The following is a 14,756-nucleotide window of genomic DNA, read 5'->3' as shown; positions in this document are numbered from 1 at the left end:
GACAATGCGCACTTTCTTATTATACAAGTATAAATGTGAGTTAAACTAAATACAGAAAGGTAGCTTCCAAAGCACTGAAATTGAGACTGTGCTGAGTGATGCGCATTTGTTAGACAGTCATAGCTCACATCACTTGATGTCACCAGCCAATGACAGCAGATATTCAGAGCATAGGACACACGATACAACCAGCCAGTAGACATCACTGTTAAGTAATGTGAACACACAAATAGAAAAAGTTAATGGTTTAAATTAATATACAAACAGTATACTTACAACAAAAGCTAAGCTTTCATATCTTCTGTTGGTCTTTTTAGTGCATTTTGCCTTTTGAGATATATCAAACAGAAATGCAACATAAAATTTTAAATAATGGCACAAATAGCTGGTCTTGTGAGTCCGAAATTTTTCTAAGTGGCTGGTCCTTAAAGTGTTAAGTTTTGAATGAGAGTCAAATGCTCCAAGATTTAAGAAATTCATCACACATTCTCACGCACAATATAATTGATCTTGCATAAAAAGAAAGTTACTTTGAAAGTAACGCTTCTCCAACAACTATACACAATATTTTCATGCAGTCCAATAGAAATATACACAGTTGTGACGTCACGCTCATCAAAGCAGTTTGTTGTCCTAAAGCCTTTGACATATTTTGCTGTTGGCAGGTCTGTGTGTGGACATGTGTTTTGTTGCTGTAAATGCAACATTTTCTTCGAATCTAAAGTTTTATTTTGATGTTATTCTCTTGTTTATGTTTTACTACTGCAGTATTATTCTGCAATCATGACTTAAAGTAAAATTCTTTGATGAAGTATCAGTTCTTATCACTCAAAATAAGAAAAATTTAATGGAAAAATAAAACAATAAAAATTCCCAGAATTCTAATAAAGTATCACTTTTTTGCAGTTGAAACAAAGTTCTGTGTTTTTCCCATATTTCCCAGTGTGTACACATCCTGAGTAATGTATTGTAGGCAGGAATCAGTATTTAAAGATGTAGGCAACTTTTTTCTTTGAAAAAGAGTAGTGTAATGAAGTAAATATTATGCTGTAAATAGAAGATAAATGGCAGCTATTTAGTATATCTTAGGAGGTATCAGATTTTTTCAAAGCAATAGATTTCTTTTTCATAAGCACGGATAGCATTAAGCAGTATAATAATAGTGTTTTTTAAATCCAATATACGGATTAATATACACTGAGATGAGACAAGTCACGGGATACCTCCTAATATCGTGTTGGACCTCCTTTCGCCTGTATAGTCCAGCAGCTGGATGTTGCACGGCCTCAATAAGTCGCTGGAAGTCATCTGCAGAAATACATAGACACGCTGCCTCTATAGCCACCCATAATTGCATAAGTGTTGCTGGTGCAGGATTTTGTACAAGAATTAACCTCTCGATTATGTCCCGTAAATGTTCAATGGCATTCATGTTGGTCAATCTGGGTGGCCGAATCATTTGCTCGAACTGCCCAGAATGTACTTCAAACCAACTGTGGCCTCGTGACATGCCGTGTTGTCATCCATAAAAATTCCATCGTTGTTTGGGAAAATGACATCCACGAATAGCTAAAACTGGTCTCCACGTAGCGAACACCAGAACACCCAGTCCAGTCCATGTAAATTCAGTGCACACCATTATGGAGCCACCACCAGCATGCACAGTGCCTTGCTTGATAACTTGGGCCCATGGCTTCATGGAGTCCGTGCTACATTTGAATCCTACCATCAGCTCTTACCAACTGAAATCGGGTTTTGTCTGACCGAGCTATGGTTTTCCAGTCGTATAGGGTCCAACCGAGATGGTCTTGACTCCAGCAAAGGTGCTGAAGGCGACGTCATGCTGTTAGAAAAAGCACTGGTCATCTGCTGCCATAGACCATTAATGTCAAGCTTCACTATGCTGTCCTAACAGATACATTTGTCATATGTTTCGCACTGGTTTCTCTGGTTATTTCACACAGTTCTGCTTGTCTGTTAGCAGTGACAACTGTATGCAAATGCCACTGCTCTCGGTCATTAAATGATGGCTGTTGGCCACTGAATTGTCCGTGGTGAAAAATAATGCCTAAAATGTGGTATTTTTGGCACACTCTTCACACTGTGGATGGTGCACTGCTCTTTAATACCTTGTGCACGTGGTACTACTGCCATATATGTATGTGCATATCACTACCCCATGACTGTCACCACAGTGCGAGATTTATGGAGAAAAACACAAAAAGTTAAGGAAATACGCATGCTTTTGGAGCCAGTGACCCCTTCTTCTAGCAGAAGAATTGGGATAGTTATGGGAAAGTCGCCTAAAACATCAGGTCAGGAGAGAATTACCAAACGGGACGAGAAGGAACGACTTCTCACCCCATATGGTAAGTCTCCCCTTACCCACAGTTCTGGGCGACTTTTCTGTAACTCTACCAATTTACCACACTTCGCCAATCCTTTTGCTTCATCCCTCTTGCCTTCCCTTCGACCCTTCTGCCGGAAGAAGGAGCCAGTGAATCTCAAGGCTTGCACATTTCCTTAGCCATTTATATGAGATTTCTCCTGCCACTGCTTGTCGAGTTGAATTTTTATCTTTCCAATTAAATTTTCAAAAAACTGGTTATTTTTGGTAGTATACAGTTTAAGTTATTTTTTGTGTACATCTTGGCTTGTTCTACATATGTGAAGGTTCTTCACCTCAATACAGTCTATGGAAAGCACTACATTTGTTAATTGTTTATTTGCATTTGATGTCTGGAACAAACTTGGCTCCAACCTCTGAATAGGGAAAAGCATGGCTATTTCCCTTGTCAACAACAATCATTACAGCTTACATGAAACATTTTTTTTAAATTTTTATTTCTGCAATGGAAAATAAGGAAGAGTCACAGGCATTTTTCAGTTTTTATACTGCATCTGATCGTTATTGCCAAGTCTGTTCCATTCTAATAAATTATGCCGCTGCAGCACAGCAAAACTATTTCATAGCATGCCAATGCCATAGAAATTGGCCCAGAAAACTCCTAATTTGCAGTTGTGACATGTATAAAATTAACAATCATATTATATTAACAATTTATATTATATGCTTGGTCATTATATTTTCTCAATTTATTTCTCTCTTTATTTACAGGCAAGCAAACAAGAAGATACGATGAAACTTCCTGGCAGATTAAAACTGTGTGCCCGACCGAGACTCGAACTCGGGACCTTTGCCTTTCGCGGGCAAAGGTCCCGAGTTCGAGTCTTGGTCGGGCACACAGTTTTAATCTGCCAGGAAGTTTCATATCAGCGCAAACTCTGCTGCAGAGTGAAAATCTCATTCTGGAAAGAAGATACGATGTTTCCACATCTTTACCTGACACATTTTATGTCAAAGTGTATTACAGAAAAGTATTATCAATCAAAAAGTTAATAAAATTTAAAGTAAAGCCAAGTAAATTACAAAAGGACATTTCATTTCCTTGTACAGACACACCCTCACAGAAATAAAGTTTGCAACAATTTCTGACTGTTAAGCTGTGCCTCCAAACATTTAGTTTAGTCCTACAGTGTCATCTGTTGAGTAAAAGGTAAATGTGCCAGCAACCAAGTTAGGGTTTACAGAATAACACTAATGAAGGAGGTAGATAATTATTGGCTATTGGCTCCACCTTCTATGCAAAACACTCTTTTTCCTTGTTACCCATACATGTTTTGGCACCACTGTGCTGTCATCAATGGGTTTTGTTTATTGAAGGACTGTAAAAAGTGAACCTATTTTAGATCATAACTGATCTAAAAAAAATGAGCCCTACAGACAGTTACACCAGTTATAACACAAAATATGTTCACTTTTTACAGTTGTTCATTAAACAAAACCCACAGATGTGCCGAAACATGTTTGGGTAACAAGAAGAAACAGTGTTTTGGCATAAAAGGCACAACCTATCTCCAACAACTTTAACTGCAAACATGGAAAAAATACAGGAGCTGCAAATTCAAAAGAGGTAGATAATATCTTATATTTTACACATGTGAAATGGTGAAGATAATAATCTGAAGAGAATGCCACTAAAATAATTACAATGTGTGTGTGTGTGTGTGTGTGTGTGTGTGTGTGTTATCCGATTTCTCTTCATCATTATTACAATTTATATTCAGCAGACAGAATTCTTATTGATACCATCCTCTCCCCCTCTTTCTATCCTCCTCCCTCGTACAAATAGTATGGATTCCTATTGTGACTATTTGAAACTAAACACAAAAACAAGGAAATGTTATGGAAATGACTTAAACTGTTATGTATAAACCTTATGTGCAGGTGGACACAGCTTTTAACTAAGCATACTCCAACTACTGAATTCATCTGTGCCTCATCTCTCTCGTAAGTACATGATCAGACAACCACTGCAATTAACCCGATAGTAGTGAGCCTTCATTATAATGTGCCTTGGTATTTTTCAATATATAAAATGAGAGAGGAAGGCTATTGAATATGTCTTCAATAGATAGGATTGTGTCTCACTGATATGATTATTATAATTACACCTTTATGGTACTTTCCTATGAAAAGTAGTAGTTCCAACTTACTATTTTTCTCAGTGTCCCTAGCAGTACCAGTAAATCACAGTTTCAGAACAAATAAAAGTGTAAAAATGGGGTCACATGTACTATGCTGAAGTTGAATCTTCGGATAAGTTCAAACAATAACTCTATTCCGAAGTCAAGCGACTTTTCCAGCTCGACATTGTAAAGTATACTATGCTCATATTGGAGATATTTTTGCCCTTGTAACTCTATAACTCATTGAGGAAACCAACACAATTACGTGAATGGAGTCTGGTTTAATGATGTAGAAATAGAACCACAGGACCTAGTGGCTGACTTTAAAAACATTCAAGAATACTTGGGTTTCCAGAAAATATTGAAACAAATACAGGAAAGATATAAACAGGGCAGAAAACAGAATGCAACCGGCAATGAACGAGCAACAAAGCAGAGGCTAACGAAAGAGTGATAATCAAGTGGCCAAAACACAACGGAGGCTCAGAAAGAAATGCAAAATAATTTTTTTCTCCCCTGGTATTGCAGCTGGAATGTTAAAATTTCATGAGAATATACACTGAAGAGCCGAAGAAACTGGTACACCTGATTAATATTGTGTAGGCCCCCCTGCGAGCATGCAGAAGTGCTGCAACACTTTAATACTACTACTTAAAAGTTTTCTGTATTGTACCACAGTTATATTTTCTTTTCTTATAATGAGGAGATCATTGATTTTATCTTCTTTTCCTAAATAATTCTTTAGTGATTTTCCTAAACTGTCTTTCACGCAATTAATTTTCCCCCCTCCCCTCCCCCGGAAACAAAAATCCTTTTGAGCTCACAAACCTTCTGTGTACACTAGTATTAAATTTGAAGTGATTTTCCTTCCAACTAAAACATTATACCTTCTCTTCACTGTTTTTATTTCCTGTTACTCCGAGTTTAAGAGAACTAAAGATATACTACAGCCAAGAAGACAAAGGGCTTTTGAAATGTGTTGCTATGGAAGAATGCTGAAGATAAGGTGGGTTGATTAATTAATGAAAAAGTACTGAATCAAATGGGAGAGAAAAGAGCTTTACAGCACAACTTCACAAAAAGAAGGGATAGGTTGAATAGAAGACCCTGAAGCATCAAGAAATAGTTAATATGGTATTCAGTGAGAGGGGGTGGGGTGGGGGGGGGTTGGGGGGGGGGGGTGGGACCAAAACTGTAGGTTGCAACAGCAATGCTAATATGGAATGGAATTCTAATATGGAAAGACTTGGACAAAACAAGCTAGTGGCGAGTGCGGCATCAAATCCGTCTTTGGACTGACAACAATACAAAAATTTAAATCATATAAAGGTAAAACAGTAGGAGCAGCCAAAGAAAAGAAAATATTGAATTAACGAGAGTTAACAATAGTTACAACAAGTCCACAGCAAAGCAGGAAATATCAAATGTCTCAAGAGTATAAATTTGTGAAGCTTACCTGTTATATCAGCCCATTCTGGAGATGTGAAAGAAAAGTCCCCTTCCATAATTTTGCGGAGCATTACCATCTGTTTCCGATGCCAGAATGGTGGGCAGCCAACTAACCTGCAAAGTATATGTGAATAATGTGATGAGAATGTCAGAGTAAAATATTGTATACATTCACATGATTAAATAACTGAAGACTTACAGTGTAAACATGATGACACCACATGCCCAGCTGAAACAAAAAGCATAAATTTAGCATAGAAAATAAAGCAGATCTATACTTTTGGTTGAAAATTATCATTATTTCTGACTACAGAGATTCTGCATTTGGAACAGTTATTAAAAGAACATTTCTTTGTTTATATTTTCGAAGGCAACACACTTGCCGCGTCAAATCACCAAAAATTGTCTCTTATCTGGTTGAAACACCACTCCAGCGTAATGGGAAGCGAGAGTCACACTTTCCCAAACCATATGTGAAGCAACTGAATGTTTAAACTGACAGAAATCAGCTGATTCCCACTGACTACAGCATGTCTTCTTTGTTCACATGGACATGCTACCCTTAAAATATCTAATTCATTCTAGATTTCAGCTATTCATTTATTTGATGATAAGAGTCATAATGTAAGTTTTAGAGAAGAAAAATTATCTACCACATAATCAGCCAACCGAGCAAGGGGAGTTTGTAATGAGCAGTATTAGGATTCACAATACTAGTGATGCAGTTGAAAAGGATTAACACATGTATTTTTTTACCAGTTTGCACTCTGAGAAGACTCATTCTCACAATAAATTTTTGTGAATATTTTTAATCTTGTCTTCATGATTTTTAAGAGTTATCAATTTTATAGCATTATTTAAGCCTTCAGTTTCAGCAGTCAGAGCCCAGTTATGTTGACATTAAGCACCCCTCTCCTGGCTTGTTCAGTTGACAAAATACTATGTAACATTTGCAAGTGCATATAGTTTTATAGAGATGTTAGTCTGACTTCTTATTTAGTTTTCTCTTTAATTAAAACATCTGATGGTGACTTACTACCTAGTCACAACTGGTCAAGGTACTGTTTGCATGAACTGAGGCTGAGTAGTAATAAAATTTGATCAGTCTTTCCTTCTCATCCCACCTGGTAAGTCTCCCTGTCTCGTGGTTCTGGGTGACTTTCCCAAAATCTACCGCTTTTCCTAGACCTCTCCAGTCCTTTTCCTGCACCCATCTTCCTTCCCCTTCAACCTTTCTGGCTGATGAACAAGTCACTGGCTCCGAAACCTTGCCTAGTTATAACCTTTTATGTGTGTTTTTGCTGCCGCTTGGTGAGTAGCTTTTTTATGAATCCACTTAGATTATTTTGTCAAAATTTGATTGTTTTCATTGTTATAATAAAAGAATTTTGTTACTCTAAAGTTGCCATCTTGTCTTATGCAGGATGCCTGGTATGCAGACAGGGGTGGGGACTTTTGGAGCTAGATTGTGCAACACTAAGCTTAAATACAATGAAGTTGTCAACAATATCAGTAGCTTATGGGATTGACACAAATGCTCTATAAATCTGTCATGTTTTTTCGAATAAAGTTATAAAATAATGACGGTTATTACAAAACTGTGTACTGTGTGGAGTGATTTCAGACAATGCGGCAAATGTATAAAAGCAAGGAAGGTGCTAAAGCATGGCCTAATTATGGCCCAGACCCTTACATATAGCTGTTCATGATATTCAGTGTGGCAAATTATCATATAGAAAAGCATGTGTTTTATATGATAGACCTAGATCAACCCTACGAAATAAAGTGCGGGAAATACACCCAAAAAAATTGGTAGGGCAAGCAATGAGGAAGAAGAAATGTTAAGGCAAGGTATCTTGGGTGCTGCATATTGGGGATTTCCTTTTACTAAACTGGACAGAGGATTCTTAGTGAAAGGCTAGTTTGATAAATGTGGCATAAAAAAGTAGAACTTTTCTAACAATTTTGTAGGAGAAGAATGGGAACATTTATTCCTTAAGTGGCATTCAGAAGATCTCTCCATTCACCTAAGTGAAAATATTAAAACAGCTTCTGCAGAAGTGGGGGGGGGGAAACACATTTAAAATGTGTTTCTCCGATATGCCAATGTTGGAAAATCTCCTACCTAGCAACATATTCAACTAAGGTGAAACTATGTCAGATGATCCGGGCACCAGCATATAATTACAAAACAAGGGCGTAAACATGCTGAAAAACTGAAAAAGTGATGGATTCATCAAAATTTAGTGTTTCGATAATGATAGCAGCAAGTACGAATGGTGAACCGCTTCCTTCATACGTTCCTTATGACTGTGGAACATGTGGCAAGGTGGCCAACATGAAACCCATTTCAATAGGAATAAGAGTGGATAGTTTTATCTACACATATCTGAACACTGGTTCTTTACAATCACTTTGCTCTATGTAAAGAAGTAAAATGAGCCAACAGTAATGATTGGGAACAATTTATCCATTCACATGCCTTTTTTTGTTATCAAAGAGTGTGAGCAGAATAGTATTTTATTCGTTCTTCTTCCCCCCTAATAGCATCCACCTCTTCCAGCTACTTCAGACAAATGAAGAAAATAGAGTGGTGAGCTATATTAACTGAATGGAAGAAGTACACTCACGAGACCATTTCGAAGGAAACTTTTCCGCCTCTTCTGAAGCAGGCATTGACTAAATTTCCAGCAACTCAAAAAGCATAAAGAGTGGATCTCATACCACTGCCTAATCCCGTTAGATTCAGATTATACTTATGGAAATTGTCTGATGATGATGAGGGCCACCAGAGAAAGGAGACGCATGGATTTCCAGTTTCGAACAAATGCTCAAAGAAGTTGGTTAGCCTCCAAATAACCCTGACAGTCTCCACTGGTGCAAAATAGGCATTTCTCTTGGAAAATCAATTATGGGATGTCACTTCCACGAAAATGAAAACAGTGCAAAAGCAAGTAATAGTACTTCCAGCAGTAGAGAAATGTTTACTGCTGAGAAAACAAAGAGGCTTTTGTTGTTGCAGAATATAAATACACATCTGGAAAGAAGGAGCATATAAGTATGCATGTTCGAGTAGCCTCAAATGTTGGTGCAAGGGAAGTATGTGTGGAATTCTTGCATCCACACAACAGCAGCAGAAAAGTATTTGTGTTTCCTATGTCCCTAATGAAGGCACAACACAAAAAGAACAAGTTTTGCAAGTATTTCCTACACCAGTTGAGAAAAAGAATGATGTTTATTTTTAGAGAAGATATGCTTCAGACTCCTTGGCAACCGTAATTTTATGGTCAGTGTTTGCAATTTAATTCTTAATGTTGAGCAAGAAAATTGATTTTGATCTTTTGGTAGAGTTTCTTTGTTTTGCTTCTGTTTTTTTGTATTTCAATTTAGAACTTTAAAAATTTGCAATTTAATTTGTTGGGAAATAAGAACTGACCTTCAATACATAGAATTTATTACCGCAATCCTTATCACTCATTCATAATCATAGACATCCTTAGAATGTGTTGAAGTCACTAGAAAGGAAGAATGTAGAATATAAACAAAAACATCAGTTTCTTCTGAATTCCTCCATATGGTTTGTAACTTTGGATGGAGATTTAAAAAATATATGTATGAAATCACCCCGATCCATAGGATGATTTTCGACACATTATTTGCCTGTCTCAGACAAATATAAATACACATGGACTTTCTGTTTTTAAGATATTTTATATGTTATACATATACTCCCACCACTTCTGTAACAAACAATATAATTTAACATAACCTACACAAGTCATGGTGAAAATAACCTCACAACCATTCTAAATCATCCCTTTTGACAATAAGTAATGTTGAGGATTCCCGGTGAATAGCAATGTCTCGGTGTAAACCACAAAACTGCCAAATTATTAGCTACTATATGTATGAGGGTGAGCTGGAAAGTAATGTCTCCAAATTTTTATGTCAAAACGCTTTTTAAATAAGACAAATGTTATTAAAATTCTAAGTCTTTATTCCTAATCCCTACACATTTATTTTTCAAACAATGGGTTATCCACGATGGAATAATGACAATATTATGAAAAGATAGACTGTTACTCAGCATACAGTGGAGTTGCTGAGTCGCAGACAGACTGCTAAACAAGTGAGCTTTCGGTCGAAGTCTTTCTTCCAAAGTACACACACACACACACACACACACACACACACACACACATACACAAAATAACAGAAAGTCCAGTTCATTTGCAAATAAAATATGAGTTTGTCCAGAAAGTAATACACCACATTTCTTTTCCTCACCAAAGAACAGTGGTATGAATGCGAAACTTTAGGTATAAATTACACAATGGAAAATCCAGGACGGAACATAACAATATTATGAAAAGGAAAGTTGCTACTCACCATACAGCGCAGATGCTGAGTCGCAGGTAGGCACAACAAAAATACTCTCACAATTAAAGCTTTTGGCCTTTAAGGTCTTCATCAACAATAGACGACAGAGACACACACACACACACACACACACACACACACACACACACACACACACTCGTTGCATTTGTGTGTGTGTGTGTGTGTGTGTGTGTGTGTGTGTGTGTGTGTGTCGTCTACTGTTTACAAGGCCTTAATGGCCTAAAGCTTCAATTGTGAGAGTATTTTTGTTGTGCCAATCTGCGACTCAGCATCTCCGCTATATAGCGGGCAGCGACTTTCCTTTTCATAATGTTGAAACTGTTGGTATACATTTATAGAAGCTTCTGGACTGCACACACAAATTTTCCATTTCCTTTGACATACACCATAGCTGCAGCAGTGTTTCAAAATGACGTCTGTTAAGTGATGTACGTCAAAAGCAGCGTGTTGTCATTGGATTCCTCACTGCAAAGAAACAAACTGTGTGAAATATTTACAATGCTTGTGTGTCATTTATGGAGAATCTACAGCAAACAAAAGTATGGTTATGGGCTTGGCAAAGAGGGTAAGGCCATTAAAAGAAGGCAGTTTGGCGGAGTTCCAAGACTTGCAGCATTTGGGGAGGCTATCCATTGCTGTCATACCTGTCAAGATGCAGCTAGGTGATATGCTCATTCGTGATGTCAAGAGGGAGTACCATTAATTCTAAAGCATTTGTGAACATAACCAAACCCAAGAAGCACATCCGGCAACTTCAGAGCCATAATGACCCAGGTGATTGGTTCAACATGATAATGCTCAGCCTCACACAAGTTTGGAACACATTATCAAACAGGGTTGGACAGAGTTACCCTATCCACCCTACAGCTCTGACCTAGCTCACTCATGCCTGCTACCTGTTTGGGCCATTAAAGGATGCCATTCATGGAAGACATTATGAAGATGACAAAGAGGTGATGTGCACATTGCGGAAATGTCTTCGTGACCAGAACAAGGAATAGTACTGACAGGGCACACATGTTCTTAGCTCTTGCTGGAGGAAGGTCATAAAATGGGAAGGAAATTACATGGAAAAATAGGGAGTGAAGAAGAAATTTCATTCTTTCTTTTGTGTGTGTGTGTGTGTGTGTGTGTGTGTGTGTGTGTGTGTCTCTGTCACTGTGTTGAATAAATAATTGTTGAAGAAAAGAAATGTGAAGCATAACTTTCTGGCCTGCCTTCGTAGAATACAGCCAAGAATTTAAAAAAGAGAGTACACAACAATTATATTTTCTGAATGAACTTTGGTGCAAGTCTGAAAATACTCTTAGTTTTAAGTTTAAAAAATTACTGAATTGTGAATGAGTATGATAGAAAGATACACAAGGGTGGTGGTGTAGACATTTATGTTGGAAATGATGTTCAGTGTGAAAGTACTGATCATGTTTATTAACTCGCTGTGGATGTGGCCTCTGAATCAGCAACAAACTTGTTGTTGTTGTTGTTGTTGTTGTTGTTGTTGTTGTAGCTGCTGCTGCTGCCTTCAGTTTGAAGGCTCGTTTGATGCAGCTCTCTATGCTACTCTGTCCTCTGCAAGCCTCATCATCTCTGCAACCTAAATTCTTTTTGAATCTGATTATTTTATTAATTTCTGTCTCCTTTTAACCCATCCCCTCCCCACACAGCATTCCCTCCAATACAAAACTGGTGATTCCTTGATGTCTCAGAATGTGTACTGTGAAGCAACCCCTTCTTTTAGTGAAGTTGTGCCACAATTTTTTTTCCTCAATCCCTTTCAGTACCTCCTCATTAATTACACAATGTACCCACCTAATTTTCAACATACTTTTGTAGCACATGTCCAAAAGAACATACACAATGGATTCATATAATTGATTCACCTCGAATGGCGATGAATACACCACTTTAAATGTGGATGCAAAAATATGTCCAAACTCCTGTGGGGTATCTCTGAGTAACGAGCACGGAGGACACGGACAGAGACTGTGGATAGGTGGCACTTGGTGGGAATCTGGGTCAGCTGAGAGAATCTGCACAGTTACAATAAACACCGAGTACGGGTGGCGTAATGGTTAACGCAACTGCTCCCAGGTTTGAATCCTGGTCCGGCATACACATTCGCCTGTTGCCGCTGATTCCGTGTAAAGACCCGATGCATCTGGCATCAACTGCCCCTTCCCTTCCCCACCACCTTCAATTTACATAACATACTTAAATCTATATTTGATGTTACTCTTCTCTTCTTTAGAAATGTTTCTCTTGCCATTGCCATCATACATTTCACATTCTCTCTACTTTGGCCATCATCAGTTATTTTACTGCCCAAATATCAAAACTAATGTACAACTTTTAGTGTCTTGTTTCCTTGTCCAATTCCCTTGGCATCACCTGATTTACCCTTATTTTGCTTTTGTTGACATTCAACTTATACCCTCCTATCAAGACACTATCCACTTCATTTAACTTCTCATCCAAGTCCTTTGCTGTCTCTGACAAAATTACAATTCCATCTGCAAACATAGGTTTTTGTTTCTTCTCCCAGAACTTTAATTTCTTTTCCATTTTTTAAATTTCCTTCACTGCCTGTTCACTGTACAGATTGAATAACACTGGAGATAGGCTACAGGCCTGTCTCATGAGATAGGCTGCAAGCCTGTCTCTCACTCTTCAGAACCACTGCTTCCCTATCATACTCCCTACTCACACAACTGCCATCTGGTTAATGTACAAATTGTAAATAGCCTTTCACTCCCTGTATTTTCTCTCTGACACCTCAGAATTTCCAAATGTATTCTAGTCAACATTTTCAAAAACTCTCCTCAAGTCTATAAATGCTATAAACATAGATCTGCTTTTAGTTAACCTCTCTTCTATTAGAATTCATTGGACCAGTACCGCCTCGCATCTTCCCACATTTCCCCAAAATCCAAACTCATTTTCTCCAAGGTCAGTTTCTACAAATTTTCACATTAGTATTTTCCAATTACGTCTTATTAAACTGATTCAGTAATATTCACACCTGTCAGCACAATCTTTCTTTGGAATTTGAATTATTACATTCTTCTCGTAGTCTAAAGGTATCATGCCTATCTCAAATGTCATGCTCAACAGGTGGAATAGTTTTGTCACAGCTGGCTCTCCCAAGGGTATCAGTAGTTCTGGCAGAATGTCATCTACTCCAAAGGCCTTGTTTCAACTTTGGTCTTTCAGTGCTCTGTCAAAGTCTTCTCACAATGTGAGACCTTAACTTTTCCCGGCAAATTGAATGTTCAAATAACTTACGGGTTTGCTGCCGGGTGACGTCTCACATTGTTTACCTCTACGGGGAGGAAATGTATCGTTGCTTGCGGAGGTTGGATAAACTTTGCAGCAGTAGAGTAGTAAGGTTGGAATGGGCATTATCATTTTTATTGAAGTGTCGAAATCACAGTGTGGTTCCAACAATTGCTAAGGTTGTGCATCATATGAATTCTCCTGCCGCCAATCGCATCAAGCAAAGTGCTGGTTTGAGCTCTTGTTCATGAGAGGATCCACTATACTCGCCGTCAATTAGATTTTGTTTCTAAGGAATTATTTCAGCTTCACTTCATGATAGCGTCTAATGTTTCTGAATCTTCTTGGGATTGGGTGGATGGTGACTCTTGGTCGCAGTCTGACTGGGAATTTCAATCTGTAATTGCTCGTCATTCGGTGAAGTTTGAATGTTTCCTTGGCTCAGTGTCTAATTCTCAATGTTCTGTGATTAATCTCACGGAGAAAACGTTTGACGACGCAGCTTTGTCTGTGCTGGGGAAAGGTTTGAATTTTACACCGACACCTAAGAGTTTGCCAGTCGTCGATTTTATTAGTTCTATTGAACAGGCTGTTTATAAACTACCTTCCGAGGCTCCGTAAGAGGTTAAGAGGGAAGCTTGTCATGTGTTGACTGGGGTCCGTCCATTGCAGCAGCTGAGGCGGCTGCTTTACGTTCACTCAGAATGGATTCTGATATTGATATTTTACCTGCGGACAAGGGAAATGCCACCGTTTTGTTGGACAAGCACGATTACATTCGAAAGATACAGTGTCTACTTTCTGATTCGGTCTATCACAAAATCGGTGCTGACCCTACTAAGAAGAGAGAAAGACTAATAATCTCCTGGAGAAAAGTTCTTTGTCACAGGAGACTATCCAGAGTATTAATTCTTACTGTGCTGTACCACCTACAGTATATGGTCTCCCTAAGGTCCATAAAGAGGCTGTCCCGTTGAGGCCTACTGTTTCTACTATTGGTGCTCCGGCATATTGTGCAGCTAAACATCTTGCTAGTTTGTTGAGCCCACTAGTAGGAAGGTGTGAACACCACATTAAGAACTCTGCAGATTTCTTATGTCAAT

At 38.2% G+C, this 14,756-nt stretch overlaps 1 protein-coding gene across 4 annotated transcripts in view; it reads right to left on the bottom strand.

Moving 5' to 3' along the window:
• Positions 1-14,756, bottom strand: part of LOC124625795 (phosphorylase b kinase gamma catalytic chain, skeletal muscle/heart isoform) — a 137,489-nt gene that overhangs the window by 53,919 nt on the left and 68,814 nt on the right. For all 4 annotated transcript variants that reach the window (XM_047149243.1, XM_047149246.1, XM_047149244.1 and 1 more), the window contains 2 exons: positions 6,179-6,208; positions 5,987-6,093 (listed from right to left, as the gene is read on the bottom strand). In XM_047149243.1, coding sequence (XP_047005199.1) covers positions 5,987-6,093; positions 6,179-6,208 — 137 coding nt within the window. The remainder of the gene's footprint in view (positions 1-5,986; positions 6,094-6,178; positions 6,209-14,756) is intronic.

Source organism: Schistocerca americana, chromosome 8 (genome assembly GCF_021461395.2).
Source record: "Schistocerca americana isolate TAMUIC-IGC-003095 chromosome 8, iqSchAmer2.1, whole genome shotgun sequence".
In the NCBI taxonomy this organism is placed as follows: domain Eukaryota; kingdom Metazoa; phylum Arthropoda; class Insecta; order Orthoptera; family Acrididae; genus Schistocerca; species Schistocerca americana.
Note: the sequence above shows the minus strand (reverse complement) of the source record. Positions and strands in the feature narration are given on the sequence as shown.